This window comes from Herpailurus yagouaroundi, unplaced genomic scaffold (assembly GCF_014898765.1).
Source record: "Herpailurus yagouaroundi ecotype Mexico unplaced genomic scaffold, PumYag 217, whole genome shotgun sequence".
NCBI lineage: Eukaryota > Metazoa > Chordata > Mammalia > Carnivora > Felidae > Herpailurus > Herpailurus yagouaroundi.
In genome coordinates, this window is record NW_024412448.1 from 3,452,699 (window position 1) to 3,479,239 (window position 26,541).

Here is a 26,541-nt window from a genome sequence, read left to right on the forward strand (position 1 = left end):
TTTTTTTTCAACGTTTATTTTTGGGACAGAGAGAGACAGAGCATGGATGGGGGAGGGGCAGAGAGGGAGGGAGACACAGAATCGGAAACAGGCTCCAGGCTCTGAGCCATCAGCCCAGAGCCCGACGCGGGGCTCGAACTCACGGACCGCGAGATCGTGACCTGGCTGAAGTCGGATGCTTCACCGACTGCGCCACCCAGGCGCCCCCTGTTCGCTTCTTTAATTGCTGGTTCCCCCAAATGTTTTATGCAGAGAAGGAGGGAAAATTTATAGCGGCCATGACCTTCTCACAGTCTGGGGGGCACGCGATTAGAAGCGAGAGACCACGCAACCCCAGCTCCCTGGGAGCTCCGTCCCCGGCCTGAAGACAGCAGAGGCTCTGGGCAGGAAACTTAGTATGTTAGCATTTCAGCCTGTGCCCCTGCGGTGGGTGTAATAGCTCTCAAATAAATTTTTCTGCGTGAAAACAGGAGGAATTCAAGTTGGTGAGCTGAGTGGTGGGTGGGGCAACCTTGCTTTTGGACTCTGGCCCAGTCCCCCCACGCCCAAGGCTTCTCAGCTCTTGATTTGACCTGTGCTTTCCTTCCGGTCCTGCCCCCTCTTCGGGGGTGGGGAGGATGGCAGGGCTGTGCGCCCCAGCCTTCCATGGGCGCCCCCTTCCCCTCCCCCGCCCCCCGGGGCTCTCCTTGAAGCGCGGGACGGGGCTCTGCCCATCGCCCATCACACCGGTAGAGCCCGGGGCGCGCTTGGGATCTGAGGGCCCTCCTCCCCACGGCGCCCCCAGCCCCGTGCCCTCTCCCGCTCGCACTTGGCTGGCCACAGCTGCTGCTCGGCACCACGTTGGGCCCGGCCAGGCGCCGGTGTGGGGTAGCCTCTGCTCACGGGGAAGGGGCCCCGGTGGCGGTCTCCCCCGGAATGTGCTCGAAACGTTACAAGCATTACCGCAGCGGGGACAAGGCGAGGCTCCAGGGGTACGCGTGAGCCCTGCCTCCGGCTTCTTCTGGGTCGGGTCGGGAAAGGAGTGCGGAGGGCTGGGGCTCTGCCGTCTGGCCCAGAAAGGTGTTCGGACCCCCCTCCCGGGCCGCGGGGCTCCTCCCGGCCCTCCACCCTCTGCGCCCCGCCCGGGAGCTGCCAAATCAAAAAGCGTCGTCCTGGTTTGAAGAAAGAAATCTTTATTAATAATCTTAATAATAATACTGTTGATTTGAATGGTCACACCTTGGAAGCATACAGAATGGTAAGAAAGGAAGCCTGGGGCTCGGCTGCAGTCCTGGGGGGCCGGGAGGGCGGGGCCGGGGGCGGAGCTGCCGCAAGAAGAGGGGGCTCTGGACGGGAGGGGCGGGGCGGGGCTCTGTACAACAGGAATAGAAAAGGGGCTCACTTCAGGAGCTGATGCTGAATATATAAAGTGAGGTGGTTTTTTTTTTTTTTTGTTTTTTTTAATTTTTACGTTTCATGAGACAGTGGAGCCATGTTGGGAGCCTATGTTTGTTATTTTTTGCTGTTCCCTACTCCAGCTATCCCTGCCTGGCCAGGGCCTCCTCCCTGCTGCCCACCGTCTGCTCTCCGGGCACCCCTCTGGGCCTTTCCCCACCCCTCGCTCTCCCTGCTCTGGCCTGGCCGTCCGGTCCCACGGCACCCTGACTCCGGACCTCACCATGCTGCACTGGCCGGCCGCCCGCCCTCTGCTCCCCTGCAGGGCAGCGGTGAGGAGGGTTCGGTCCAGCAGGCGGCATGAGGCCTGCCTTCCCTCCCACAGACCAGGCCCAGGGCCGCCTCCAGAAAAGGAACAGGAACTGGCCAGAGCCAGAGCGTGTCCTCAGCCCCGAGGCCCTTACCCTCCCGATGCTCTTAGGTAAGGGGAATGATCCTGTCCAGGCTGCCCGGGAGCCCCCTCACCGGACTGGGGGGCCTGGGCGCCCCACAGTTCTGGAACCATGTCAGCCCTTCCTTGGTGTTGGGGTCGGGCCCCAGGGCTGCTGGTCGGACCGGCTCTGGTGGCCTGCAAACGCCTTCGCTGGGATGTGGGCACTGGCGGCATGGCAGAGTGGGTGAGCTGGGGCCTAGACAGCCGGACGTGAGGGTGACGGGCACGGGCTGGAGCCAGAGACCCCGGGAATGAGTGGCCGCCCCCCGCGCCCAGCCCAGCCGTCCCCTCCACCGGCACGGTCGGCAACAAGGTCAGGTCCCGCTGGCTGCTCTCCCCTGCGCGGGCCTGTGGCCCGTTCCTCCGCTGGGCCCCACGTGCCCTGGGAGTGGGGCGCCGGAAAGGAAGACTTGGTAGAAAACAAGGCCCCTTCCCCTCCTGCCCTCCCCATCCCACCAGCGCCGTGGCCGGGGAGGGGCGGGGGCCCGGGCGCTCTCCTGGGCGCGGTGCCCGCCGGACGTGCTCCCTCGCTGCGATGTGCGCTGCCACGCGCGACTCGGACGTGGTGGATGCTTCTTGGTTTGGTTGGTTTTGTTGCTGCTTGGATCTTAACATCTTTTTTTGTTTTGTTTTTTGTTTTGTGATTTTTTTTGTTTTTTTTTTGTTTTGTTTTGTTTTTGTTTTTTGTTTTTGCCCTTCATGGTCCAAGAAGGAAACGGTGGAAGCTTTCACTACAACAGAAACAGAAAGGACTTGCAGTTTCACAGAAGCAACTGCCAGGCGTGCGGTGAGGACGGGACCAGCCCCAGCGGCCCGCACAGGGCGCAGGGCGGGCGGACGGGTGCCAGGCGCAGGGCCCCAAGGTCCTAGCGCCTCCCCCCCTGCTGCAGCCTGTCTCCGCCCCCCCCCCCCCCCCCCCAGCTTCCAGGAACCCATCATCCTCCGTGAGCTGACTTTAAAGCAGACCTCATTCTCCAGGGCAGAGAGTATGGGCTGGCAGTGGGAAGAAGCAGAGGTGGGGGGGGGGGTGCGGCAGGAGCAGAGAGCCCAGTGAAGCTGGCTGGCACGCGCAGCCTGCGGGCTCTGCTAGGGCTGAGCTGGGCAGGGGGGGGCCCGGCTGGCTCCGGCTGGCTGAAGACAGAGGGCGTGGTGGGTGGACGGCACAGCACAGGCCACGAAGGGCCCGGACCCAGGCGGCTGAGAAGGAGGGGCTCTGGGCAGTGGGAAGAGAGGGCCCGGCACCCAGGACACGATCCGGCCACTCCACCAGCCGGGACCCGGTGTGCCCTGGCTGGCGGGGAACCCACACCCGCTGGCTGGCCGCGCCCGGAAGCCCAACTCTGGCGCGCCAGGGCACCTGGGATTCCCCGGCCCCGAGACACTTTCTCCTGTAACGGAGGCAGGTCCTGACCGCGCAGCCTCCTCCAGAAGCTACCGGGGCTGTCTGAGGATTACCGGCGGCCCCAGCCAGGCTCTCCTCCCCGGACCCCGCACGGTCCTGGGACCTTTCTACAGGGGAGGCTGGTACCGAGTGCTGTTCTGCCAGGAAGGCCCGCGATGGGGCTCCCCCTGCTCCCGACCTGCTCCCCCCTCCTGAAATGGACCCTGGCAAAAAGAGGTCTCCAAGCCCGGGGGAGGGGAAGGGTGCCGTAGCCCGAATACCAACACAGGTGCCGGGCTGGCCGGGACCCCAAGTCCAGCAGGGCCAAGGTGCCATCCCCGGGGCCTGGCGGAGCGGGGTGGGGGCTGGGAGAGCCTGCAGCCAGAAGTCACCGCGGGCGGGCTGAGGGCGACCCCTGGGGCCCTGCGGGGCGATGGCTTTGTGCGTGCGTGCGTGGGGGGTGGCGGGGTGCAGGGGAATTTCTTCCTGGCTTTTCCTTTCTTACAACAGAGGCTCAGCAGCCCCGAGGCTGGTGTGGCCACGGCAGTTTCCGCCTTGCACACGTGTGCTTGTGACTGCTTTGGCAGGAAACGTCAATAAACTTCAATCAGAAATGTTAGTTTCAGCCGGATGGGGGTGGGGAGGGCAGAGACGGCTACTCCTGTGACTAGGTGAAGGTGGGAAGGGGGCACCGTCCCCGCGTCCCTCCCTGAACCCCAGGGGAGGGGCAGTGGCTGTGGCCCCCCGCTGGCCGCTGGGGGGGGGGGGGGGGCGGGGGGGTTCTCTCCTGTGGCTCCACAGACCCCGGGGGATGATGGGGAGTGGGTGTCGCCCTGGCGGGCTCTACTGCCAGCTCTCGGGGAGGGGGAGGGGGTCTCGTGCCCAGCCTGGCCCCTCCCACTGTGTGCATACCATACCTGAAATGGCTTGGGGGTCACAACGTCAACAAAGTCAAAATAAGAAGCAAGGTTTCAGACACACAGGGGTAACCAGGGTCCAAGACACACACGCCATGGTGAGGGGCAGGGACGCCAGCTGGCTGGAGGAAAACCCTATGGACTTTAGCGTCGCGTGCCGCTGACTGGGGGGGGCGCACTGCCCTCCCGGTGGCTGTGCCTGGTTTTGGCCTGCTGGGTGTGGTGTGTACTGGGCAGTCAGTGTGAATGCTGCTAGGGGCTGGGCCCTCTTGCTAGTAGGGGGTGAAGCGGCTGTACCCTCCTCGGCAGAGGCTAGCCTGCAACATCAAAGATGACAAACAGCCAATCAGTACCGCCTTGTGGTAGGGGGGGAAAAAGCAAAAAGAAAAAAAAAATAAGGAAAACCAAAAAGCAATCGCTAAGTCCCATGTTTTAAGGCTGGCCTTGGGGAGAGCGGGTACCAGTTACCATGGCAGCGGGCGGCGGCGGGGGAGGGGGGGGCGGGCCCTGGGCCTCGTTCTGTCGTGGTGGTGGCCTGGGGGCCAGGAGGCTGCTGGGGTCATCAGCCCCGGCACTCCGGGACAAGGAGGTTTGAGAAGTCTCTTGACGACTCTCTAGGCTCGGGCCTGGCCCTCCCGGGGCCCCTCTCTCTTTAATGGGTCGGGGGAGGTCTGAGCGAGGGCCCCACCTCCTCAGAGCCCCTTGGGGGCTCTGGCGGGTGGACGGACTTCCTCTGTCAGGGTTCCCCAGGCCTCGGCTCCACCAGGAGAGGCTGTGGCTGCTCGCCCAGCTCCTCCGAGCTTTAGGGGGTCCCTGGGGTCCCTCCTCTTCCGCCAGGGCCTCGCTTGGGCCTGGCCCTGCATCCGGCTGAGGAGGACGGGTCCTGGATGCTCCGGCTCCTGTGTCCCTGGGCTGCGCTGGGTCAGGGAGGTCTCCGCAGGAACCTCCTCCCCACCAACCAATTTCAACAGGAAATGGGAGCGGCAAGTGCCAGAGGGGAAAAAAAGAAAATCTTACAAGCAAAAATGAGAACATAATTGGGGCCCCTCTGTGAATCAATGAAAACTTTTAGCCAGCAGCTGCATGGTGGGGGGCGCCCTGAGCTGAGCCTGGAGCCGAGGGACCCGCAGAGCGCACTTTTGGGGCCTCTGTCCGGGGAGGGGCCGGCCCCCAAGAGGCCTGCTGCTGCCCCCTGTGGCTGCTAGCTGTCACTGCAGGCTGCCTGGGATGCCGGGAACTTGTCAAAAAAATCAAAGACAGAACAAAAACGGGGAGGGAGTAATCAAGACCAAGGGAGATGGAACAACGTATCCGTACTGGCTCCGAACCTCCTCCCTCCTTACCCCCCGAAAAACGTGTTCATCTTTGATGCTGGATGCCAAGCTAGCTAAAAACCGACATCAACACCCCCCAGGGCCGGGGGTGGATGGGCACAGGAGGCAGGTGACCACTGGAAGCAGGTTTCGGGGTACAGAGTGAGCTGGGCTGCATGTGTCGACAGCTGGCCATACACACACACACACACAGACACACTGGCCTGCACACCTCTGGTGCCGAGAGCCGGCCGGGAGTGTGTGGGGGGAGTGGGTGCCGGGAGAGCGCTGGCCCCAGGGCCGCCGACGGGTCTGGGTGGGAAGTGGGGGGCAGCCCCTGTCCCTCTCCTTGACGTGAGGAAAAGCGCAGTGACAGGACACAGGGGGACGGTGGTGGACACCCCCCCACGAGCCTCTGGAGCCTCAGAAGACTGGGCAGAGTGGGCGGACCAGGATGCTCCCCAGAGGGCCAGACGTCCTCACTGGACCTGCCTCCCTCGAAGTCCCCCGGGGGCCCAGAGGGGCAAGTTCTCCCCCAGACTCCCAATCCAGGCCTTGGTCCTCCCAGGCGCCGGTCAGAGGTCTGGGTCATTGTCCTCAGGGCCTGCCCACCCCAGCCTCGTCAACGGCCAGCGCGTAAGGCCAGGCGGCGCCCCCCGCTCCTTACCATGGTTCCGATGCTGTAGGTCGCTGGGGGGCCGATGGTGTGGTGGTAGGGGTCGGTGGCCGCGTAGACTCTGCCGTAACTGGGGGGAGAGGGAGGTGTGGGGGGGCGATGGGGGCAGGTGAGGGGTGGCAACGGGCCCCCCACCTCCTCCAGTGTGGTCCCGCCCACCAGGCCCCCCCTCCCTCCTGGCCATCCTTTCTGCCTGTTGAGAAGGAAGCGTCTGGAACACAGCTGGCCACCCTCCTCTCAGCTCTTCCAGCGTGTGCTGGCCCTGACGAGGGGCAGGCTGTTCTACCAGGGACCTCGTGGAAGGAAATGGGAGTCCTCACAGAGCTGGGGTGGAGGGAAGAGAAACCTCGATCCCCAGAAAGAATGAGGGCAGAGTGCTCAGAGCAGGGAGGGGGGACAGGGGGGGACATGGCCCTGTGTCCCCCTGATGGCCTTCCTCTCAACTTAATTCTGTGTGTGCAATGCCACCTTCTTGTAGGACAGGGCTGGGCCGGAGGGCCTGCTGCGCTACCGGACAAAACCCACACGTGAGATGCAGCGAGAAGCTTCGAGAAAGGTGCGGGTCCCTGGGTGCCACCAGGAGGGACAGTCAGGTGGTCCCCAGGCCGGCCGGCACCCACCACGTGCATGCCAGGCTCCCCTAAGCAGGAACTCTGTGCCCAATGGGCCAAGCGCCCATGTGCTAGGCTAGGCCACCCCTGGGGGACCTGCCTCCAAACACAGAGCCACCCCCCAGCCCCTGGGTGTGCCCACCACTGGGCAGAGGGCCGGCTGCTCTCAGATGGCCACACTGCCCACCTGGTCTCGCCATGGCCCCTGGGAGCCCAAGCTGCTGCCTTTCCTTCTCCGAGCTAAAGGGCCTCAGACCCTGAAGCCCCGAGAAGGATCGGAGGCGCGCCCACAGGCAGAAACACAGCCTCCTGAGTACCCTTCCCACTCCGGGGCCTCCAGGGCAGGAAGGGACTGAAGAAACTGGGGTGGGGGTGGGGGGGCGCTGGCTCAGGGGTCTCGGACTTGCTCTCCTCTGTCCAGATTCTGTGCCGCCGCCAGGGGGAGCTGCCCCAGGCCCAAGCAGTAGTGAAGTCTGTCTGAGCCCAGCCCTGCAGGGACCCTGTTACCCCATCGTCTGTCTTTATCCCGACCACGGCCCCAGCCATACCTGTCGCTATAGGCCGCGGCTGCTGCTGCAGGCTGAGCGTATCTGTAGGCTGCATAGCCCCCCTGCAGGGTAAGGAGGAGGGAGAGATGGCACAGAGGCTTAGCGGGGCTGACGTGGCCTGTCAACCTTCCCCTTTCAGCCAGGTGAGGACTGGCTGGTGGGTGCGGGCCTGGGGGCACCTCGCTTCTGGCCTAATGGAGACCTAAGGACCACAGATTATCAAGTGGGCCGGGCTGAGGTGAGGCAGGGGTGTCTGTTCACTTCCCCATTCAACACACTGGTGGGTACCAATTACGTGTCTGCCTGTGTTCGTGGCCCTGCCACATGTTAAGTGCCCACAGACCTGCCAGCAGTCCAGTGGGCCCCTGATTTTGATGCCCGTGGGCGTGGAGAACCCATGGGTGACTGGGTGCCATCCTAGATACTGGGAAAGGTCAAGGGCAAACCCGGATCACATCTCGGCCCTGGCACAAAGGGACTGTTGGATTATGGGCAAATGCCCAAGATGGAAGCAAGGTCTCGTGTTGGGCTGGGTAGGTGCGTGAGAAGGGGTTGTCAGCTGGGGCTCTGGGCTAGAGGAAGCAGCAGGGGCAGCCCCACGAAGGGAGAGAGAAGCCACAGGAACCCACCAAGGGGTCTGCCCTCGAGCCCCTGCCTCCTGGTCTCTCTCTGGGCCTCTGTACGGGACATGGGGTACCCACCGGGGCTCACTTGGTGACCCCAATGCAGTTAGGGATACGGGAGAGTCGCCCCTGCCCCCATCACCCAAACGCCCTGGGGACTGGAGAAGACATGAGCACAGACAGCCCAGGCTCCGCTGTGCCGAGGTCCCCAGGGACCCACTGCCCTGGCACTCTCACCCTCTGGGGTTCTGAGGACGAAGTGGGATGGGGTGGGGGAGGGGAAGACCCTGGAAATCAGCTGAAGGCCTGGACAAGCCCCACCCCGCCCTCCCCTCTGGACCGCACTTACATAAATCTCAGCACCATAAAAGCCGTCCTGATACACGACCCTGGAAGCAAACGGACAAGAGAGTGGTGGGCAGGCCGGCTCCGGCGTCTGCTGAGGAGGGAGGGGGCAGGGTGCCAGCCCTGCCCATGGGACTGGCATTTTAACAAGCGTTTGCTCCAGTGCCCTGTTTTGGTATAACAATAGAGTAACACCCTTGCTGGTCAGTTCCTCTCTCCCACTAAGCCAGGGGCCCCGCGGCCCCTGTTGCTTACCCTCCCCCCACCCCAGCCCAGGCAGCTGTCCCCCCATCCAGGCAGAGGGCACTGGGCCCCGGGGAAATGGTCCAGGGAGGGCTTCGAGCAGGCCCTCGCTGAGCTCAAGGGCCAACCACCATCCCATTAAATCAGCTGGCAAGGTGCCGGGGCTCTAAATGTCCCCCAAATGCCAGTGAGCCTTGGCGCCCGTGGCAGGATCGGGTTGGGGTACTGATATGGAGGCGACTGCAGTGCAAAGGTCTGGGGGTTCCCGACACCCCCTCCCCCCCACCTTCCCGCAGTTCTGGAAAGGCTGCTTAGCCCCTCCGGCTGCCCAGGGCCTCCCCCCCCCACCCTCCACGCGCCCTGGGCTTCCCCCATGCCTCCCTCCCAAGTGCCTCCCCAGGTACTCACGCTCCATAAGTTGGGATGGGGGGCGGGGGCGGCGCAGCCCGAAACGTATTATACACGGCCCGGCCCCGACCCCGTAGGTGCGCGCCCCTGTAGGCTACGGCCGTGCCCGTGGTGGGGTAGGGGAACCCCGTCACTGCAGGAAAGGGGGCCAGAGAAGAGGCGGTGAGAGGGAAAGCCTGAGGCCAGGTCGAAACAACCCGGCCAGTGCGCAGCCACAGCTAGCCCGGCACCGCCCAACCACGCCCGCACGGCCACGCCCCTGCCTGGCCACACCCACCCGCCGGCCACACCCCCACCGGCCCGGCTCCGCCCAGAGTGACCGCTCCAGCCTGTACCTGCATAGAATTCAGGCCCATAGACTGCGCCCACCACGGGGTTTAGCTTCCAGCCTAGAAGAGAAGCAAAGAAACCCAGTCACCGTTTCCCCCGTTCTCTCCCCTCCTCACACTATCCTGGGACCCTCCCACCTTAGGCGTGGCCTCTGCAGCCCGGCGGGAGGCCGGCCCACCTCCCTCCGCGGTCAGGGCGGGGAGAGGAGACCCCGGGCCCCTCTTGGGGATGTTGCAGGCTCACCGGCTCTGACCTTCTGGTCCCTAGATAACAGGGACCAAGTCTCTCCCGACCCCCCTGCCTGGGTGTCCTCCTGATTGTTTTCAAGTTGTGGCCCGCCCCAGCCCGCCCCTGGGACTGCCCTGCGTAGGGGGGCGGGGCACCAGCTCCGGCAGCTTGGAGTCTGCAGTCCCTGCGGGAGAGAACTAGGAAGGGAAACTGGAACACTTCTGTAAACTTCTGCGGGCCCACAGCTGGGGCGAGGGGTCCGGCCCACCTGCGCTTCGGCACATGATGGGGCCCAGTCACGGGAGCGCGGTCTCCGGTGGGGGCCGGGCTGCCTTCCAGGAGGGCCAGAGGCTGCCGTGAGGGGGCGTGGCTTCTGCCACGGCCTCCCGCCACCTCCTGTCCCAAAGCCCCTGTCCTGGGGTGGAGCTCTCCGTCCCCACGGCTGAGTCCCGCCCCGACCGTCCTGGGTCTGTCTTTCCCCGGAGCAGCCAGGGGAAGGGCTTCCTGAGGAGGAAGGGCCTCTGGACTAAGAAGGACAACTAACATTTCCGGAGCACCTCACCGCGCGCCACACTGTTCTAAACCCACCCAAGTGTCACACCCTCGCATTTTACAGACGAGCTAGCGGAGGCTCGGGGAGGAGGGAAGGGCAGCCTCACGTCCCAGAGCCGGGGGGAGTGGCGGAGCCAGATCCAGACCCAGCCCACATTCCTGGCCGTTCCCTGGCCTCCAGCGAATCTGCACCCACCTGTCCCTGTCTGCAATGGACTGGCTCAGGGCCCTCCGCTTCTGGACCAGTCTTCCCCTCCCACCAGGGACCCACGTGTAGGAGTGAAGCCCGCTTCCACCGGAGGGTCCGAGGGGTGGACGGCAGCCGGCTTTGAGTGGGTTCTGGCCCCAGGTGCTCGTTCAGATCCCATGGGCACGGCATGGTGTCTTTGACCGAGCCCAGCCCCCGACCGCCTCGCTGTACCTGGTCGTATCTTGGCAGTATGTCCTGACAGCCCGGCTCCCTATCCCGCTTGGCTTTGTGAGGAGGGACAGAAGGGACCCGTACCCACTGGCCACCTAGCAACACGCCTCTGGAGAGCGTGGCGAAGGACGAGACCAGGCCATCAGTGTCAGACCCTACCTGTGGGCCTCCAACCCAGATTCTAACATCCCCACTGCTGGGTGGGCGGCCGGGAGTGTCTGGGGCCTTGTTCCTCCCGGGGGTCCATTCTGTGTCTGAATGTTACTGCTGAGACTCTGGAATCTTCTCTAAATCCCAGATCAGGAGGGAAGAAATGTTTCATCTCCTAAAAAGAACTCGTCCCAGGAACTGAGTCTTCTTAGTAAGAACCACGATGGAGTGGAGTCCTGGGGCCAATGACCCAAGCCCACCCTCCCGCTGAGGCTCCGTCCTCGGGGCTCCCGTGGGTCCTTCAGTTCTGCAATCTCGGGCATCTTTGTCTGTCACTCTGGCTTTCTGATGCCTCCTCCTGTCGCTGCCGGTCCCGTTTCACTGTCTGGGACCCCAGATGACAGAGGCAGCCTGAGGTCCCCCTGGGTGACTCCTTTGTTTCTTCTGTAAGTAGTCTTAACGCCTGGTCAAACCTGGGGAGTTTGGTTCCTGCAGTGGACACTTCGGCCCCCCGCCCCGCAGCCGATGAATTTCTGAATTCGATGGATTCTCTGGAGGGTTCAGGCGAAGGCAGGCCACATACCCAGGCTGCCAGAGCCCACGTGCTGGGCTTCCTTATCGCCCCACAGAGAACCTGGGGCCCGCGGACCGCAGCCCACGTCCTTCTTGCTCAGGCCGGCGAGGATGCTCAGGTCAAACCTTGGCAGTGAGCATCTCACCGTTCCCTGTCGTGAGACCACTGTGGGTTCCGCGCCCATCCCGGGCTAGGAACGTGGTCATTCAGGGATGGGCTCCGTTCTGGATTCCGTGCTTCCCGACGCTCCCGGCTCTGGCTGGAGAGCAGGGGGTGTGGCTCCCAGGTGACGGGGGCGACGGGCCCCCGATGATCGTCCTGACCTGCCAAACACACCTACCACTGTGCCTTGCCGTGTCAAGCATTCGGCAGGAGCTCGGGACGCTGGCAAAGGCGGGTGTCCCGAATTTCTTTAAAAAATGTGAGCTTTGACAGTCCTCCAAAAAGCAGGGTGGGAGCCATAATCTAGTCTAAATGTGGCTCAGCCAGACCCCTGCCTTGCTCCTGGAGGCCCCACTTGTGGGTCATACGCGGCAGATCCCACCCCCCCAGCGCCCTGACCCTTGCTGACCTGTCACCTGACTCCATGGGTGGCCAATCACACAGGGACAAGAGCGCTGGGGGGTGTGGCTTGGTCACTCTGCCCCTGCTGGGGGGTGAGACGTCAAGCCCCCACCCTGCAGGGAGACTCATCCTGACAGCAGGCTACCGCTCACCGGCACGGGCACGAAGTCGAGCGGGCCCCAGCGCACTGCCAGCTGCGCCCAAACCAGTCCGCCTTGGCCGGCGGGGTGAAGACGCGAAGAGGCGAGGGCCACCCCTCCCCTCAGCCTCGGCGGTTCTGTCTTCAGGGTAGACTGGCTGCTTCTGCTTAGAGTCAGGTGTGTGGGTGCACAAGACCACTGAGTTGACGAGCATTATGTGCCTGTAAGGCTTCCCTTGGGGAGATCCCCTTGGGGACACTTGGGTCCCCAAGGCCCGGATGGAGGACTATCAGAATTATCGTCACACTCCCTCACTAGGGAGCGTCTCTAGCCCAGGCCCCACCTCACCGCTTGGAAAATAACTAACAGTGGCCACCGCCCACTGTGCCTGGGGCCTGTCCCTGGGGTGTCCCGTGCCTGGGAAGGCCCGGGCATCCGGCCCCAGCTCTCCTCCTGCTCCGGCCCATCTGTCCCCTTCTGACCCGGCGGAGCTGGGACACGAGGGGGCGCTCAGCATCCGGGGAGGTGGGCCCCTGCAGCCTCCCAGAAGCCCTGGGGCCCTTACCGTTAGTGTAGGGGTTCGCAGTCTTCTTGTTGGTCATGACGCGGGCTGTGGCGTTATTGACCTGCCCAGAGAGAAGGGAGGAGAAGGTGAGGGTGTGCAGGGCACTGGGCTCCCTGCAAGCGTCCGGCCACCCCAGTCCTGCTCTGCACCGCTCCTGCACAGCCGCACCGAGGGCCCGGGGGCTAGGAGAAGGCCCGGGACAGCATCCGCGGCCAGCCTGGCCCCACACCCTGGCTGGCCCTCCTCCCAGGCCTCCCCTCCCCACCGTGCTGCCCCCACTCCAGGGAGCCTGGGCCACCACGGCTCCCGGCGCTCGGCTCAGGCACCACGTCCGGCCCACCGGCCCTCGGCTTCCACACGCCGCGCCCGCAGACCAAGCCCCAGCTTCTCTCTCCGGCAACCCGAGGCCACTGGAGAAGCTGGCTGGTGGACTCTCCACAAAGTGCTCTCAGCCCAACTTAGCAGACCGGCCCCCAAGACATTCTGTGCCCTCGGTGGCTGCTGAGGCCTTCCTAGCCATGGGCACCCCTCTTGTCGGGGGGGGGGGGTAACACCCCATTCCCCTGAGGCCGGCGGAGAGTTCCTGATGGGACACGTGTGCCCCTCGAGGGCAAGGCCGACGGGAGAGGGGGCACGCGGGCGCCGAGGGGGTGGGTCCTAACTCCAGGCATCTGAGTCCCTGCAGGGGCCCGACTGGGGTGTAGGGAGGGTGGGGCTCGGCCTCTGTGGAAGGAGACCGAGAATAGGGCAGGTGGTGGAACTCAAGAGAGGAGTCGGGGCCACACTGCCTCCCCATGTCCTGTGTGAGCCCCTGGGCCTGGGGCCGCATTCCCCGGTGCCCACCGGGTGCTGCACCAGAGCCTGGCCGAGGTCGGTGCCTGCAGGGCTGCCGCTTCTGGAACCCCTCGCCCCCCCAGGCCTTGCCGCTTCTCTTCCCACGGACTTTACACTCGCTGCGGACCCCTCCCCTCCCTGGCTACCCCCCGCTGCCCTGCCTGTCCAGGAGCCCAGCTCCCAGGCCGCAGCACTGGCGAGGGGGATGGGCAGCCCACCAGGGAAGGGGTGAGGGGGGCCGAAGGGGACCCGTGGTCTCCTCTCTCTGCCGCTCCTCTGGGCTAGGTCCCTTTCCAGGCCCTGGCAGCTGGGGAGGGGGAGGACAGGGGACAGCTGCTTCTCCCCGGAGGGAGGGGATTAATAGCACCTCCCCACTGGGGGACAGACTGGGTTGGCTGTGGTGCTTAGAGCTGGCCAGCCTCAAACGTGTTGTTCTGGGGGCTCCTCCCAGTGTCTGGCTGACTCCCACAGTTGGGGGGCCTCTTCCAGAAAGCAGAGGGAGGGGGCCCTTGGATGGGCCTGAAGCGTAGGCCCACGAGGGGTGGCAGGAGATGGGCTGGGCTCTGCCCCCCCGCCCCGTCTCCCTGCCCTGGGGACCCTGGCCCGGCTCTCTGCAGGGTGGCCGCGGGGCTGGGGTGGGGGACCTGGGTGACAGTGGCGTTTCTCAAGGGCGCGCCCTGCGCAGCACACTTATCTGAGCACCTCAATTTTCCGTCCCTCTACGATCGTCCCATTCAGCTTCTCCCGGGCTCGGTCAGCATCTGAGCTAGTTTCAAAAGTTACAAACCCAAAACCCTGTGAGCGGAGAAGGACAGACACAGAGAGAAAGGATGAGAGAAAGGAAAAAAAAGGAGGAGTGGGGAGGGGGAGAGAGGGAGGGGGAGAGAGGGAGGGGGGGAGAGAGGGGGAGAGAGAGAGAGAGAGAGAGAGGGACTGAGTCAGGTGAGTTGAAGGAGAGGTCGGCAGCCCAGAGGTCTGTTCTGGTACCACCGGCAGGATGCCCAGGAAGGGTCCGGCCCCAGGCGGGGGCAGCTGCCAGCCTGGCCTGAGCCCGGCCTGAGCTGACAGCCTGGCGCCTCCGAGAGGACAGGCCAAAGCCATGAAAGAGATGCCAACCCGGCCAGGGGCCAGGACTGTGTCGCCCTAATGCCACCTGGGGGGCAAAGCTGGGTTTCAGGACCTCCTGGGGGCAGCCCCACCCCCCATCACCCTAGGAGCCTGGATGGGGGGGGTCTTCTCTTCCCTGAGCAGGGAGCAGGGCCTGTCTTTGCCCCCCCTGCGGCCGTGCCCACCGGCCTCGGGGCCAGCTCGCAGGCAGGCCGGCGGCCCCCTGGCGGGGCGGCTAGGCGGCTGGGGACCCGGGGCTCAGCGGGGGCGCGGACAGAGAGGTCCTGGCAGCTCAGACAGAAAGCATCGCAGCTGCAGCAACGACACAGACAGCGGGGTGGGGGGGCGGGGGGGCGGAGGAGCGGGGAATACAAGCACCCGTGTAGCTCAGGGGTCCTCGGGCTCGAAGCTCTCCAGGAAGGAAACGCACATTTCACACGTTAGCCTGGCGGGACCTACAGCCGGCGCTGTAATGGTGGCGGCCTCTGGGCGGCACCCACCTTGGAGCCCCGCTCGTTAAAAATGATCTCCACGTCTAAAATTTTTCCGAATTGCTGCAGAGACAGAGAGGGGGGCGGGGAGACAAGGGAGGATGGGTTAAGACTGCCGGCCGGCCGGCTCGCCCGCTTCTCAGGAGACCCTCGCCGGCTGCCCGGGTCTGGCCCGAGCCCCCCTCCCCGCCCCCAGCCTCCTGCAGGGAGTAGGAGGGGCTCTAGGTGTAGCATGGTGGGGGGGACAGGAGACGCCTCCTCCCATTCTCACGGAGCGCGCATTCCCTGCCTGAGACCCGCGTGGGGGCCGAGGACCGGGGAAGGGTGCGGCGCGGTTGGAGGCCCTCTCCTCTCCCTGCCGGGACCTGCCCCAAGTTACCGATAGCCACCTCTCCTTCACACTAGAGGGTAAAGGGCTACAGATAGGTCCTTCCCAAAAGCCGACGGGCAGGAGCCCTCAGAAGAGACAAAGTGCTATGGACAGACCTGTGCTGCCAGCGACCTGTGCTGTTTGGGGCCGGGCTGTGTGGGGTGCAGGACAGAACCGATCCCAAACTCTACTTGACTGGGACATACCGGCCAGGCAGGCCCGGATGCTCTGGCTGCCCCCTTCCTGCCCCATCACCGGCCCAGAATCCCCCGGGGCAGCCCTGTCTCTCTCACTGTCGCAGGAGACCACGAACCTGTGAAGGCCAAATCCCCGAGACCAGGTCCCGGGGGGGCCCTTCCGAGGCCTCTGGTATGTGTAGGCGATGGGCTTCCCCTCATCCCACAACACTGGGACTAGGGTGTCAAAGGAGCAGTGATGTGACACGGAAGAGGACAGCAATGCAATCTCAACTCTGACGAAGGCTGGAACAGGGCTGGTGCTGCCTGTCCTCGTGCGGGGACAGGTGGGCTGATGCTGTGGTGAGGGGACAGGGGACAGGCGAGTCGACGCCCTGGAGCGGGGACGAGGACAGGTGGTCTTACGCTCTGGTGAGGGGATGGGCCAGCTGACACCCTGGTGAGGGGACAGGCCAGCTGACACCAGTAGGTGTCCGCTGTATGGGGAAGACAGATGGGAGGTGACCTGGGGACCGAGGTCAGGGCGAGCTTTGTACAGCGGCCGCTTTACCCGGGGACCCCCAGGATCAAAGGGGTTGGCAGCTGCCGGGGCCCAGGCCGAGTGGGGCAGAATCCTGATGATTCCACATCCCAGAGGCCCCTCACTGTGTCTAAGCCCCCAATCCGATGGGGCCTGGCCTCCAAGAAGGGGAGTGGCTGCTCGGGGCCAAGCGTGGGTGCCGGGTCTATCCTGAGTCCCCCCTCACGGCACCTCCCCTTTGACAAATCCCATCTGGGTCGGGGGGGGGGGCATGGCGTGAAGGCGGGGCTGGGGTTCAGAGGCCCGGGGTGGGGGCGGGCACAGTGCTGGCGGCGGGAAAGAGGGTTTGGGGTGAGGGCGGGGGCGCGGGAAGAAACGCGGGCCGGGCCCCCCGGGGTTCCGTGGCTGCGCTGTTTGGGATGGATGGCCTGGCTGGTGCCGGCCCGCTCGCCCACCGGGCAGCCGCACGCAAGTCAGGCGGCCCAACAGAGTCGCCACGAGACCGGAGGCCCGCCCTGCCGGAACCAACTGGGGGAATCCAGAAGGACGGTGGCGCGTGCTTGCTTCCCACGGTTTGAGCATCTGCCCGGAGCCCCGAGGACACGGGCGCAGAGAGGGTGAGTGCTCAGCCCTCGGGCACACAGGAGAGGCAGGGCTGGTCGGCTGCCGGGCCTCGTGGGGCCACGAGGCTGAGCTGCCCCTCCCAGTGCCCTCTGAGGGGTGGTGGTCCCCTCCTGTCAGACCGCGGGGACTGCGGAGTGATAACCTAGCGGGCGCCTGATAACCTTTGGGCCTCGAGGGGCCTCTGAGAAGCGCCGAGGACGGAGGAAGTGGGGGTGGGGGTGGGGCGTGGAGGTGCTGCGTGTCTGGCTGCCACCCCTTCTTTCCACCCTGCAGGCTCAGGTCAGAGCTGGACCCAGGGGACCCCGCGTCGGGAGAGCCGGCGCGGAGGGGCCGCAGGCACTCACCCCGAACATTTGCCGCAGGTCGGGGTCCCTGAACCGGAAGGGGATGTTGGAGACGTGTAGCCGCTTGGGCTGCTGCTTCTCTGTGTGGTCGGAGGAGTGGAGCGGCTGGCTGTCCGTCTGTGCCGCCTCGTCTGTCTGCTGCGGGGAGAGGACCCGGGCTGTGAGGTACCCCTCTCGGCCCCCGTCCTGTCCCGTCCCGTCCCGTCCCGTCCGGAGCGGAGGCTCTGAAGGCCGGACCCTCCAACTCCCTGGGCCTCCCCATCCTGGGGCTGGGGGCCACAGGGGGGCCGGGCAGGCGGTTCTCACTAGGTGCGGCCCAGCGGCACCTTAACCTCCGAGGCCCCCCCTCCAGGCCTCCGCACGTGGCTGTGCCCGACACCACAGACGCCAACGTGGGGCCGGCGACCCTGGCCGGGTGCGCCGTCACCGCCTGGCTCAGCCCTGAGCACACAGGTCTGACCTTAGCGGTCCCTCGGCTGCACCGACTATCCTGACCCTCAAAGTCAAGGGTTCTCCCTTACCCCACACAACCCAAGTTCTGGGAGCACGGGGGCCTTTTTGGCTTCCTAGGCCTGATGAGAAGCCGGGGAGATGTCAGAGCCCGCCCCCAGGCACGCATGCCTGCGAGGTGCTGCCCCTCATCCTAGCCCCCGTGCTGTGCAGCACCCAGACCCTCCGCAGGGACAGGCCACCAGCACACCAGCAGGCCGGCCCCCAGCCTGGTTCCGTCCCTGCTGAAGCATGGTGCCGACGGCATGCGGCCTGGGCTCCATCGACGTGTGCCCGGTGGGCGAGCAGGTGACCGACCCGAGTCTCACTGTGGCTCAGCTCACTGGTGAGGCAAGTGGGAGTGTCCAGGGGCAGCTATCAGCCAGCGACAGACACGGTGGGTGGCACCCACCCCGGGGGCTCCACTGTGTCCCCAGGTGCCCCGCAGGGATGCCAAGGCTTTCTTGGGGTCGCGTCCCCGGCACTCTGCGTGGCCTTGCGTCCTTGTCCGGGGTCTGCGCCTCGGACGGGACCTTGGCTGGAGGCACGAGGGGCGCCCTGAGCTTCTCTCTGCCCGGAGGGAGCGCAGGGGGAGGGTCCCCCGAGGCCCAGGCTGGACTTCGCAAGAGTGGAGGTGCTGGTGGCCGCGGCCTCGCTCACGGCTGGAGGAGCACAGACAGCTGAGCAGCGGCGACGGTCGGGGTGCAGAGAGCCCAGGGAGAGACGCCCAGACACCGCTTCCCACGGGCCTCCGAGAACTGCCGCTTCGCTGGTTTCCTTTCTGCCGGGTTTCCTTGCTGGCAATCGAGGGGGCGCTGGCCGCTACCACAGGCCTCCCAGAGTTCGGACAGGTGAGCAGGGGGAGGCCCTGTGCCCGAGGCTTCCTCCCGGCTGAGGAAACACAGCCTGAGAGTCAGAGCCTCGTCCAAGGCGACGGCTAGTGGCCAGAGGTCTGTCTGTGGGCTCCTGAGTGGCTGCCCTCAATGGCCAACCGTTCATCCTTTCTGGAAGGAGGGGGCCGCTGCCCTGCTTCGGCACTCGGCCAGGAGGCCTCTGGCCAGGCGCCAGGGTGCCACAGGCGAGGGGGGTGGACGTCATCAGCTCCGGGGCCGCTGGTCCCTCGCACTCGGGTCTGCAGCACACGGTGTGCGATCCCAGGTGTGGTTTGAAGCCACCGTCCTCCTGTTCACCTGGGGACGTGTGTGACCCAGGGAGGCCATCCCACGAGCGGTGGGCCCCATTCTGCTGAGAGTGTGTTCTCTGAGCCCTCCTATCGGGCTGGCAAGAGTGACGTGTGTCCGAGGGTGGGGCTGTAGGTGATGGCGGCGCCTGGGCCCGGGGGCCACCAAGCAGCCCCAGGAGCCAGTCTGCTGAGGCATCCGGATGGGGGGGTGGGTGGCAGGTCTGCGGGAGCAACGTCTGGCAGCTGCCTTTGGGCACCTGGGGGGTGCTGGGGGGCACCCGGGGGCTCCTCCTGCCCAGCTAGGGACCTGCAAATGCCCAACAGTCCGGCCCGCCCCCCCCCCCCCAGTTGTCTTCCTCCCTTGGTCCCACTCTGCTGTACAGAGAGCAAGCCTGTGCTAGTCCTCCAGAGGCTCGTGGGTGCCCCTGAATCAGAGCAGGGCCGGCCGTGTATCTGCTGACTCTCCTGCTTTCTGGTTACGACAAAATGTGGCTTTTTCCGTGCACTGGTCAGGGTGGGCCCAGCGCCCTCTGTCACTCCAGCCCCACCCAGTGCATTTCACACAGCTGTGCCCTCAGTTGCTCCTGGGTACGGGTGACTAACGGAATCCCCCTAAATTTGGGGATTCGGCCAGGGAGGGGCATGTAATGCCGGCTTGGGACCAGCAGAGGGCAGCGGTCAGCTTAGCCAGCTCGCACCCAAAGGAGTGTGGGGGGGGGGTGCGGGGAGCCCTGGGCACACAGTGGAGGGGCGCGGGAGGGCGCTGACGAAGTGAGGCGCCTGCGGCCTTCCTGGACTGTCTCTACCCTGGGCCTGTCCTCATAGCAGGGCTGAGCCCACTGTGAGCCTCCACGGTCCGGGGGCCTCCTCCGGGCCTCACCGTAGAGGCCTTTAAGGGGAGCCAGCTGAGGGCCAGGAGGGGGAATGGGGCGTCGAGGGGGTCATGTGGGATGAATCGTGAGTGGGGCCAGGGCACAAGCAAGAAAGGAGCCCCCTCACCCGAGCGCAGCTACACGCAGAGGCAGGTGAACGGGTTCAGTGGCTGTAAGAAGGTAAGATGGGCGAGTGTCCCCGGCGGGGAGGGGGATGCGGTGGGGGGTGGGCCGGGCTGTGCTGCCTTTCCCTGGGACTCCCCATTTCTTTCCTGTCTCTTTTATTTTTTTTTAAATTTTTTTTCAACGTTTATTTATTTTTGGGACAGAGAGAGACAGAGCATGAACGGGCGAGGGGCAGAGAGAGAGGGAGACACAGAATCGGAAACAGGCTCCAGGCTCGGAGCCATCAGCCCAGAGCCCGACGCGGGGCTCGAACTCCCGGACCGCGAGATCGTGACCTGGCTGAAGTCGGACGCCCAACCGACTGCGCCACCCAGGCGCCCCTCCTGTCTCTTTTAAAGCAATCTTTGGCCCCAGGGCTCCAAGGCAGGGAAGAATGAAGCAACAGTGACCACCTCCCCACCGGCCTCCCTCCTGCCCCGTCTGGCCACAGTGTCCTTGTCCTTCTCCGTGTCACCTTAGCCATCACTCAAGGCCAGGAGCTGACCCCTGGTGGGTTAGAGGCAGGGTCCACATGCCACCCAGGGCACCTCCATCCCCAGAGCCTGCAGCCCCTTCACCTGGGGCTACCAGAGGTAACTCAGCACAGCGAGAGGCCTAGAGAGAGGGGGCCAGTGGCCTGGCAGGCACTCAGGCAGCAGGCAAGGACCCGGCGGGCCCGCTGGGTGGCGAGCTGGCCTGGGAGGAGGCATCCTCCACGGGTGGGTAGCCTCAAGCCATCTGTTTGCGACGTCTTCTTTGTCGTAAGGGGCAGCCCCGTCCTTGGCAGAGCCGTGCGCTCCCACTGCGGACTCTGAGCCACCGAACGTTCTAAGCTCTCTGCCGGCCACTGCACCTGTTGCACTGATGCTGACGGATGGCCTTGTCTGTCGGCACCCTGCCAGCGTGGTGGCGGCACGTGGCTGAGTCTCCCCGGGCTGGGGGGGACCGGGGGGGGGGATACATCTGCGCTCGTCCCCTCTGCGCTGCGACCAAAGTCCACCCTTTCCCTTTTGCTTAAAGCTCCAGGAGCGAAGCACGCAGGGGACCGAAGGCCACAGCTCCTGCTAGCATGGCACCTGCTGGCTGGGGAGGACAGAGAGGAGGCTGTGGTGAGCGGAGGACCCCGCCCACAAGGATGGGATGTGTGACCCAGCACGGAGGTGTTCAGGCTTCAGCTGGGAGCTCTGGGCAGCTTCTCTGGAAAGAAGAAGGTGGCTAGTGGAATCTCAGAGCAAGATCTCCTCTCCTCCCAAGGTGGGCAGCCTCTGCCTGTGGAGACACTCCAGGGGCTGAGTGCTCCTGGCCTCCAGTGGTGGCCCAGCTCTTTGCCTGGGTGTCTTCAGGTCCTCTGCAGGGCTCAGGTGGCCCCGGGGCATGATGAGTCCCGGTCGCTCCTCCTCCGTATCCCTGGACGGAAGACCTACGGACCCTGACTCCCTTGCAGGGACTTGGAGAGACCCGAGCCGACGGAAGGAAGGTCAAGGCTCCCCATTCACCAGGCCCGGGCGCTCTCCTTGGGAGGCTCTCGGCCTGGGAAGTGAGATGCTCACCTCTCGGCACGAATCCTTTCTGGGACTCCTGAGTCCCTTCCACGACCCATACTCTGTCCCATGACTGGCCCCCTGTTGACTTTTACGTCCTTGACTCGTGGGAGCCGGTGGCCACCGCGGGGCAGGGTGGTCATTTCTTCCGTGTGCCCCCACTGCTGGCTCAGTGCGCGCCCCCGACAACCATCTGCCCAGTGAAGGAAGACTTCATGCTTTCCCCCATTAGGCCTCATCTGGTGATGCAGGGTGTCAAGCGGGCCCCCTGGCTGGTGTCTGCCGTGCAGGTTTGCATGGTCGGCCCCCCACTCCGAGGCATCTGCCCATTTGGCCATCCTGTCTCCTGTGCTTGCTCCCAGGGCAGATTCCTGGGCCTCAGTGTCTGCTCACGAGGAGGTCACATCGCGGGAGGTTTGGCCAGATACATGCTTTCCCATCAGAACGGGCCCATCTGCCAGCACTGACAGTGCACAGAAAGGCCCCTCTGGCTCTGGTGTGAGCACACCCCCTCATGGGTTTCAGGAAGCAGAAGCAGACAGAGCGGCCCCAGAAGCACGTGTCAGGTCCGGGTTCCAGGACCCGCGGGTGTCGCCTTTTCCCGCTGTAGGAACCCTGGGGGGGCGTCCATGGGACGCAGCGACGCGGGGAGTGGTCAAGTTGACTCAGGCTGGTGGCAGTCCGCACGGGGAGGAGGGGCAGCGGCTGGGCCCCAGACGAGGGTCGGGGCCAGCCCAGCGGGCAGGTGCGCCCACACAGGGAAGGTGGGTAGTATCTGGATCCACACAGTGCCCCCATACCACCGGCAGCCAGGCTGGAGCAGGGGGAGGGCTGAGGGAGCGCAGGGCAGGGGCGCCCATCGGGACGCTGCGAGGGCGGGGCCCCTCCCAGGCGGCACAGGGCATGCTGGCCTCCTGCCCAACCCCTACCAGCCATCGCTGGGAGGGAGCCAGCAGGGACAGCCGGATGCCCCCAACGCCCTGGGGCGGGCAGGGGCGGGCGCCTGGAGGAGGCACTTGGGAGGGCCGGGGAAGGGCTGGAGCAGGCGGGGTTCATTCAGGCTGGTCCCCGGGAGGGGGCTGCCCTCGTGGGACGCCCACCCCCCCAGGCCGGCCGCTCGCTCCCGGCCACAATCCTTCGCTGTCAGGGAATGTCTGAGAAGCGGCCGGCTCAGCACTTTCTCCTCGGAGCCGCATTACGACCACATAATCAAGGCTCTCTGATTGGAGGGCAGCCGGACGGGTAGATTACGAGCGATTAGAAATGATCGCCGAGCCCGCAACCCGAGACACGCGAGGGGCCCCAGGCCTCCTCTCCCGCCGCCCCGTCCCCGCCTGCGCAGACACCCGGGCCCGGGCCTCGGCCGGCCGCGGGGTCACTGCCCACCCACGGTGCCTGGCCCTTGGTGTGACAGAGACCCTCGGTGTCCGAGGCTGAAAGCCCCTTCCCTGGGGGGCAAGGACCTGGCTCCCCACCACGAGGCCTCTCCCGGCCCCTGACCTGCTGGCCCGCACGGCCCTGCCGAGCCTCCCCTCTGGGTGGGTGTGCCCCCCCCTTCCCCGAGGCTCCGGGCTCCAGGGGCCCCCTTACCGGCACAGTCTGGGCCCCAGCGATGGGCTGCGTGCTGGCCTCGGGGCCCGGCTGCTCGGGGTGGGTCTGTGCTGGTGTGTACAGGGTCATGCCGTGCTCCGGGGGGACCGGGGTCTGGCCCGAGTACTCCTGCGTGGGGTGCGGAGGGGGTGGCGCGTACTCGGCGGGGATGCCGTTCTGTGGCGGAGGGGGGTACTGGGCGGGGGGGTAGGGCTGGGCCATCGCTTCAGGCGGAGCCGTGGCGTCCTGATTGCCCTGTGGGGGGAAAGAGAGTGGCTGGTTAGACCGTTGGCGGGCCCCGTCCCTGCCCACCTTCCTTGTGAGAGTTCACGGGCTGAACGGGGGCGGAGGGGGGCGGGTTCCAGAAGCTCCCGTGGCCCCTCAGCATTGCCCAGGCCCCCTGGGTGGTGGACTCCCCGACACGGGGCTCCAGATCTGAGCCATTAGAGGAGACTGCCGGGGCGGCAGGTGTCTGGGGAGCTTAGGGCTCGAGACCACTCATGCACACACTTGTCGTTGTCAGACCTGAGGCCACTAAAGTCACAGGAAACCGTAGGAAAGGACCCCATGCGACGTCGTGCACCCTGTACCCAGCCATCAGCCAGCGGTGACCTCTCATGACGCCATCCCACCAGGAGACACTGATCCAGACAAGACAAGAACTCTCTCTCGTTACCCTTAGCGCCACACCCACACCCTCCTCCCCGACGAAGTCTTTCAGCCTTGATTTTCCCATTGGTAAAGGAGGTGAAGGAGAACCTCTGCCCAGAAGGTGATCAGAGTTGATCCCACAGAACTCGGAGTCCGCACCACACGGCCCCCCCCCCGATGGCCCTGATGGTGAGGTGTGGTCTGTGGGGCACGGAAGGTTCTGGCTCTGTCTTGACGACAACCCCTGAGCACATCTCCACCCCACCCCACCCTTGCAGGGCTGCCGACCTAGGCCCCAGGCCCTGGGCAGGATCCCAGCAGAGCAGAGGGGTCTTCAAATGGGGAGCCTGGACCCAGCAGCATCACCTGGGATCTTATCAGCAGTGCAAGGTCTCGCCCTCACCCCAGACCTCCCGCTGCAACCTGGGCACCCGTGGGAGCCCCTGATGTGGCCCTGGGAGGAAGGGGCCCAGAGAAGGGACTGGGGTCCTCAGGCTGTCAGAGGGGAGGTGGTGGGGAGGGCGGGCTTTCAGCAGCCCCTCTGAGCAGGCGAGGCACTCTCTGGCCTTCTGACGGTGTCCCCAGGGGAGAGAATGCCATCTCTGAGAATCCCGCCCGCCGGCGCGGAAGGACCCCTGCACAGACTTACGGTGCTTTCCTGATGTCTCCCTGGGGAGGAGCCCCGTGCACTCCCATGTTGCCCCTGTCACGCCGACCGACCGTGGCGGGTTTCGAGGCTTGTTTCCTTGTCCACCCCTCCCCCTGTATGAGAAGGGTGCTCCTCTGCCCCGTCCTTCATCAGTTATACTCATTCACCCATGACTGTGGGGGCGCCAGGCCCAGGGCCCGTGGCGGAGAGTCAGGCGAGATGGGCAGCCCGGCCCGTGCAGACTGCAATCCGGAGCGGGGGTAAATTCGGACAATTACCCAGAGCGTGAGGTGCCCTGGCCTCAGGAGGGTGTTGACGAACGCGCGAACGCCCCGGGCTGGGTGTTCTGTCTTCCGGCCGGGGCTCTGTCCACCTGCCCACCTCCCTGCTAGTGGGGGGCTGGGGGCCCACTCTCTGCCAGCACCCCCCACCCAGTGCCAGCCTCCCTTCTCAGCGCCCACTACCCCTAACTCCTGGGGTGACCCTGCTGAGTGCTGGCCTAAGGAGCCGAAAATCCTGTCCTTCTCCTCCTCCTGTGCAAAGCTGCCGGGTCCCACCTCTGTCTGCAGAGACTGAAGCCCGGGCAGTGTCGGAGTTCCAGAGAGCAGGAGGGGAACACGCGTGTGCATGCACACACGTACACTTGTGAGTGCACGCCCTTCGCTGGACATCCCCCCTCACCGCTCCAAAGTAGCCCGTGAGGTCCCACTACCTGCTGTGAGCAGATGTGCTGGCGGGGGAGGGGGTGGGCTCAGGGTGGGGAAGGGTCAGGTGAGGGGAGGTGGAGGGTTGGAGGAGGCCAGGGAGGGTTGGAGGCCAGGGCAAGGGGTGAGGGGAGCGGGAGGGGGCAGGAGGAAGAGGAGATGGCCAGGGTAAGGGGGAGGGCACTGTCAGAAGCCTCCAGAGATCAATTAACTGATAAATATTTGATCAGAACCTTCACTAACATCTTCCCAGTGTCCCCGCTTCCCTACCTCCTCCAAGGCCCGGGAAGGAGGGGCTCTTCTCCCCTCCGTGCCTTCTCACCCCACCCCCACCTCTCCCCAGCGCCCTCTTCCCTGGGTCCCCTTGGGACTGAGTGACAGCAGGCGCCCCGTCGTTCCCCCCCCCCCCGCCCCGCCCCCGCCCCGCACTGCAGTGGCTCCCTGGGCTGGACACAAAGGCGGGACACCAGGCAGCATGTTTGTGGTTACTGAGTGCCGGGGTCCGGAGGCGTCTGGGTGGGCAGGAGGTGGCATTTGGGCCATTTAGCACAGGACAATAAATCAGCACGTCTGAGAACATGGTGCTCTCTGCTTTGCAGACATTAACTCACTTAATCCCCCTCCAACCCACAAGGCGAACAGCGCTCCCCATTTCCCAGCCGATAAAACTGAGGCACAAGGGCTAAGTGACTGGTCAGGTTGCCATGGCAGGAGCTGGGAAGGCAGCGCAGGCTGCCCGGCCCTCAAACCTATGCCTCTGCCCCTCCACGCACAACTGTGGCCCTTCACTTGGGTGTCTCTGCCGGGGGGGGGGGGTGAGGTTTTACAGCTGAGTGACAGAGTTCAGAGCCTGGGCTACACAGGCAGGGCTCCCTCTTAGCCCCTGGGTGGCCCTGGGTGACCATCCATCCTCTTTGACAAGTTCCCTCAATCTGCAAGAGGTCGTCACGGTGCCTGGACAGAGGAAGTGCAGCATAAAGGCTGGCGACTGTGACTTGGGGGGTCTTGGGGAGATCCTCACCAGCCCTGCCTTGTGTTTCCCCCACACCCGCGCTGGAGGTGGTTGTGGTCAAGCGAGTGGCTCTCACCCTGGCTGCACACCCCACGCCTGGACTCCTCCCCAGGGCGTCTGAGTCAATTTACATCCAAACTTGCCCAGGAGGTGCTGATGTGCAGCTCGGGTTGAGGGCCCTCGGGCCGGGCTTGATGGGAAAGCAGGGGGTACCAGGTGCACCCTGGGGGCGTGTCAACACCTGACCCAGAGAGGGCAGCATGGCCAGTGTCACCACGTTCTTTTTCTTCCTTCTTTCTTGGTCTGCTGGGGCCAGAGTCAAGGAGAGGCTTGGCTCTGAGGCATGAGCCGAGCAGAGTCCTCCTGCTGGGCTGGGGGCTCGTCTCAGCCGGCGGCATTTCAGAGCAGCCTGTGAACATGTCTGGCTCCCCAGGGGACTGGAAATTCTCAGAGCACGAGGGCAACTCACTCATTCTCTGCTCCCGCGTCCCTGCACTCAGCACAGCACTTCACCGCACTCGGAAGAGTCTCAGTGCACATCGGCTGGGTGGGCGGGTGGATGGATGGATGGGTGGATGGAGGGATGGTGGATGCAGGGATGAATGGACGGACCAATGGACAAATAGGTAGATGAATGGACGGATGGATAGGTGAATAGTTGGATGAGTGGACAGAAGGATGGAAAGATGGATGGATGGACGGAGGATAGGATGGGTGGATAAATGGATGGGTGGAAGATGGA

General features: G+C 65.0%; 1 protein-coding gene across 7 annotated transcripts in view; it reads right to left on the reverse strand.

Annotated features, from left to right (window-relative positions):
* Positions 1-2,491: 2,491 nt before the first annotated feature.
* Positions 2,492-26,541, reverse strand: part of RBFOX3 (RNA binding fox-1 homolog 3) — a 464,942-nt gene continuing 440,892 nt past the window's right edge. For 3 of the 7 annotated variants that reach the window (XM_040456586.1, XM_040456587.1, XM_040456580.1), the window contains 11 exons: positions 22,784-23,038; positions 16,944-17,081; positions 14,898-14,951; positions 13,993-14,085; positions 12,457-12,517; positions 9,268-9,321; positions 8,933-9,065; positions 8,286-8,448; positions 7,314-7,375; positions 6,146-6,224; positions 4,189-4,482 (listed from right to left, as the gene is read on the reverse strand). In XM_040456586.1, coding sequence (XP_040312520.1) covers positions 4,438-4,482; positions 6,146-6,224; positions 7,314-7,375; positions 8,286-8,448; positions 8,933-9,065; positions 9,268-9,321; positions 12,457-12,517; positions 13,993-14,085; positions 14,898-14,951; positions 16,944-17,081; positions 22,784-23,005 — 1,104 coding nt within the window. In that variant the 5' untranslated portion in view covers positions 23,006-23,038 and the 3' untranslated portion in view covers positions 4,189-4,437. Of the gene's footprint in view, positions 2,599-4,188; positions 4,483-6,145; positions 6,225-7,313; positions 7,376-8,285; positions 8,449-8,932; positions 9,066-9,267; positions 9,322-12,456; positions 12,518-13,992; positions 14,086-14,897; positions 14,952-16,943; positions 17,082-22,783; positions 23,039-26,541 lie in introns of those variants that run through there. The other 4 variants (XM_040456582.1, XM_040456581.1, XM_040456585.1 and 1 more) reach the window with 4 other exon arrangements.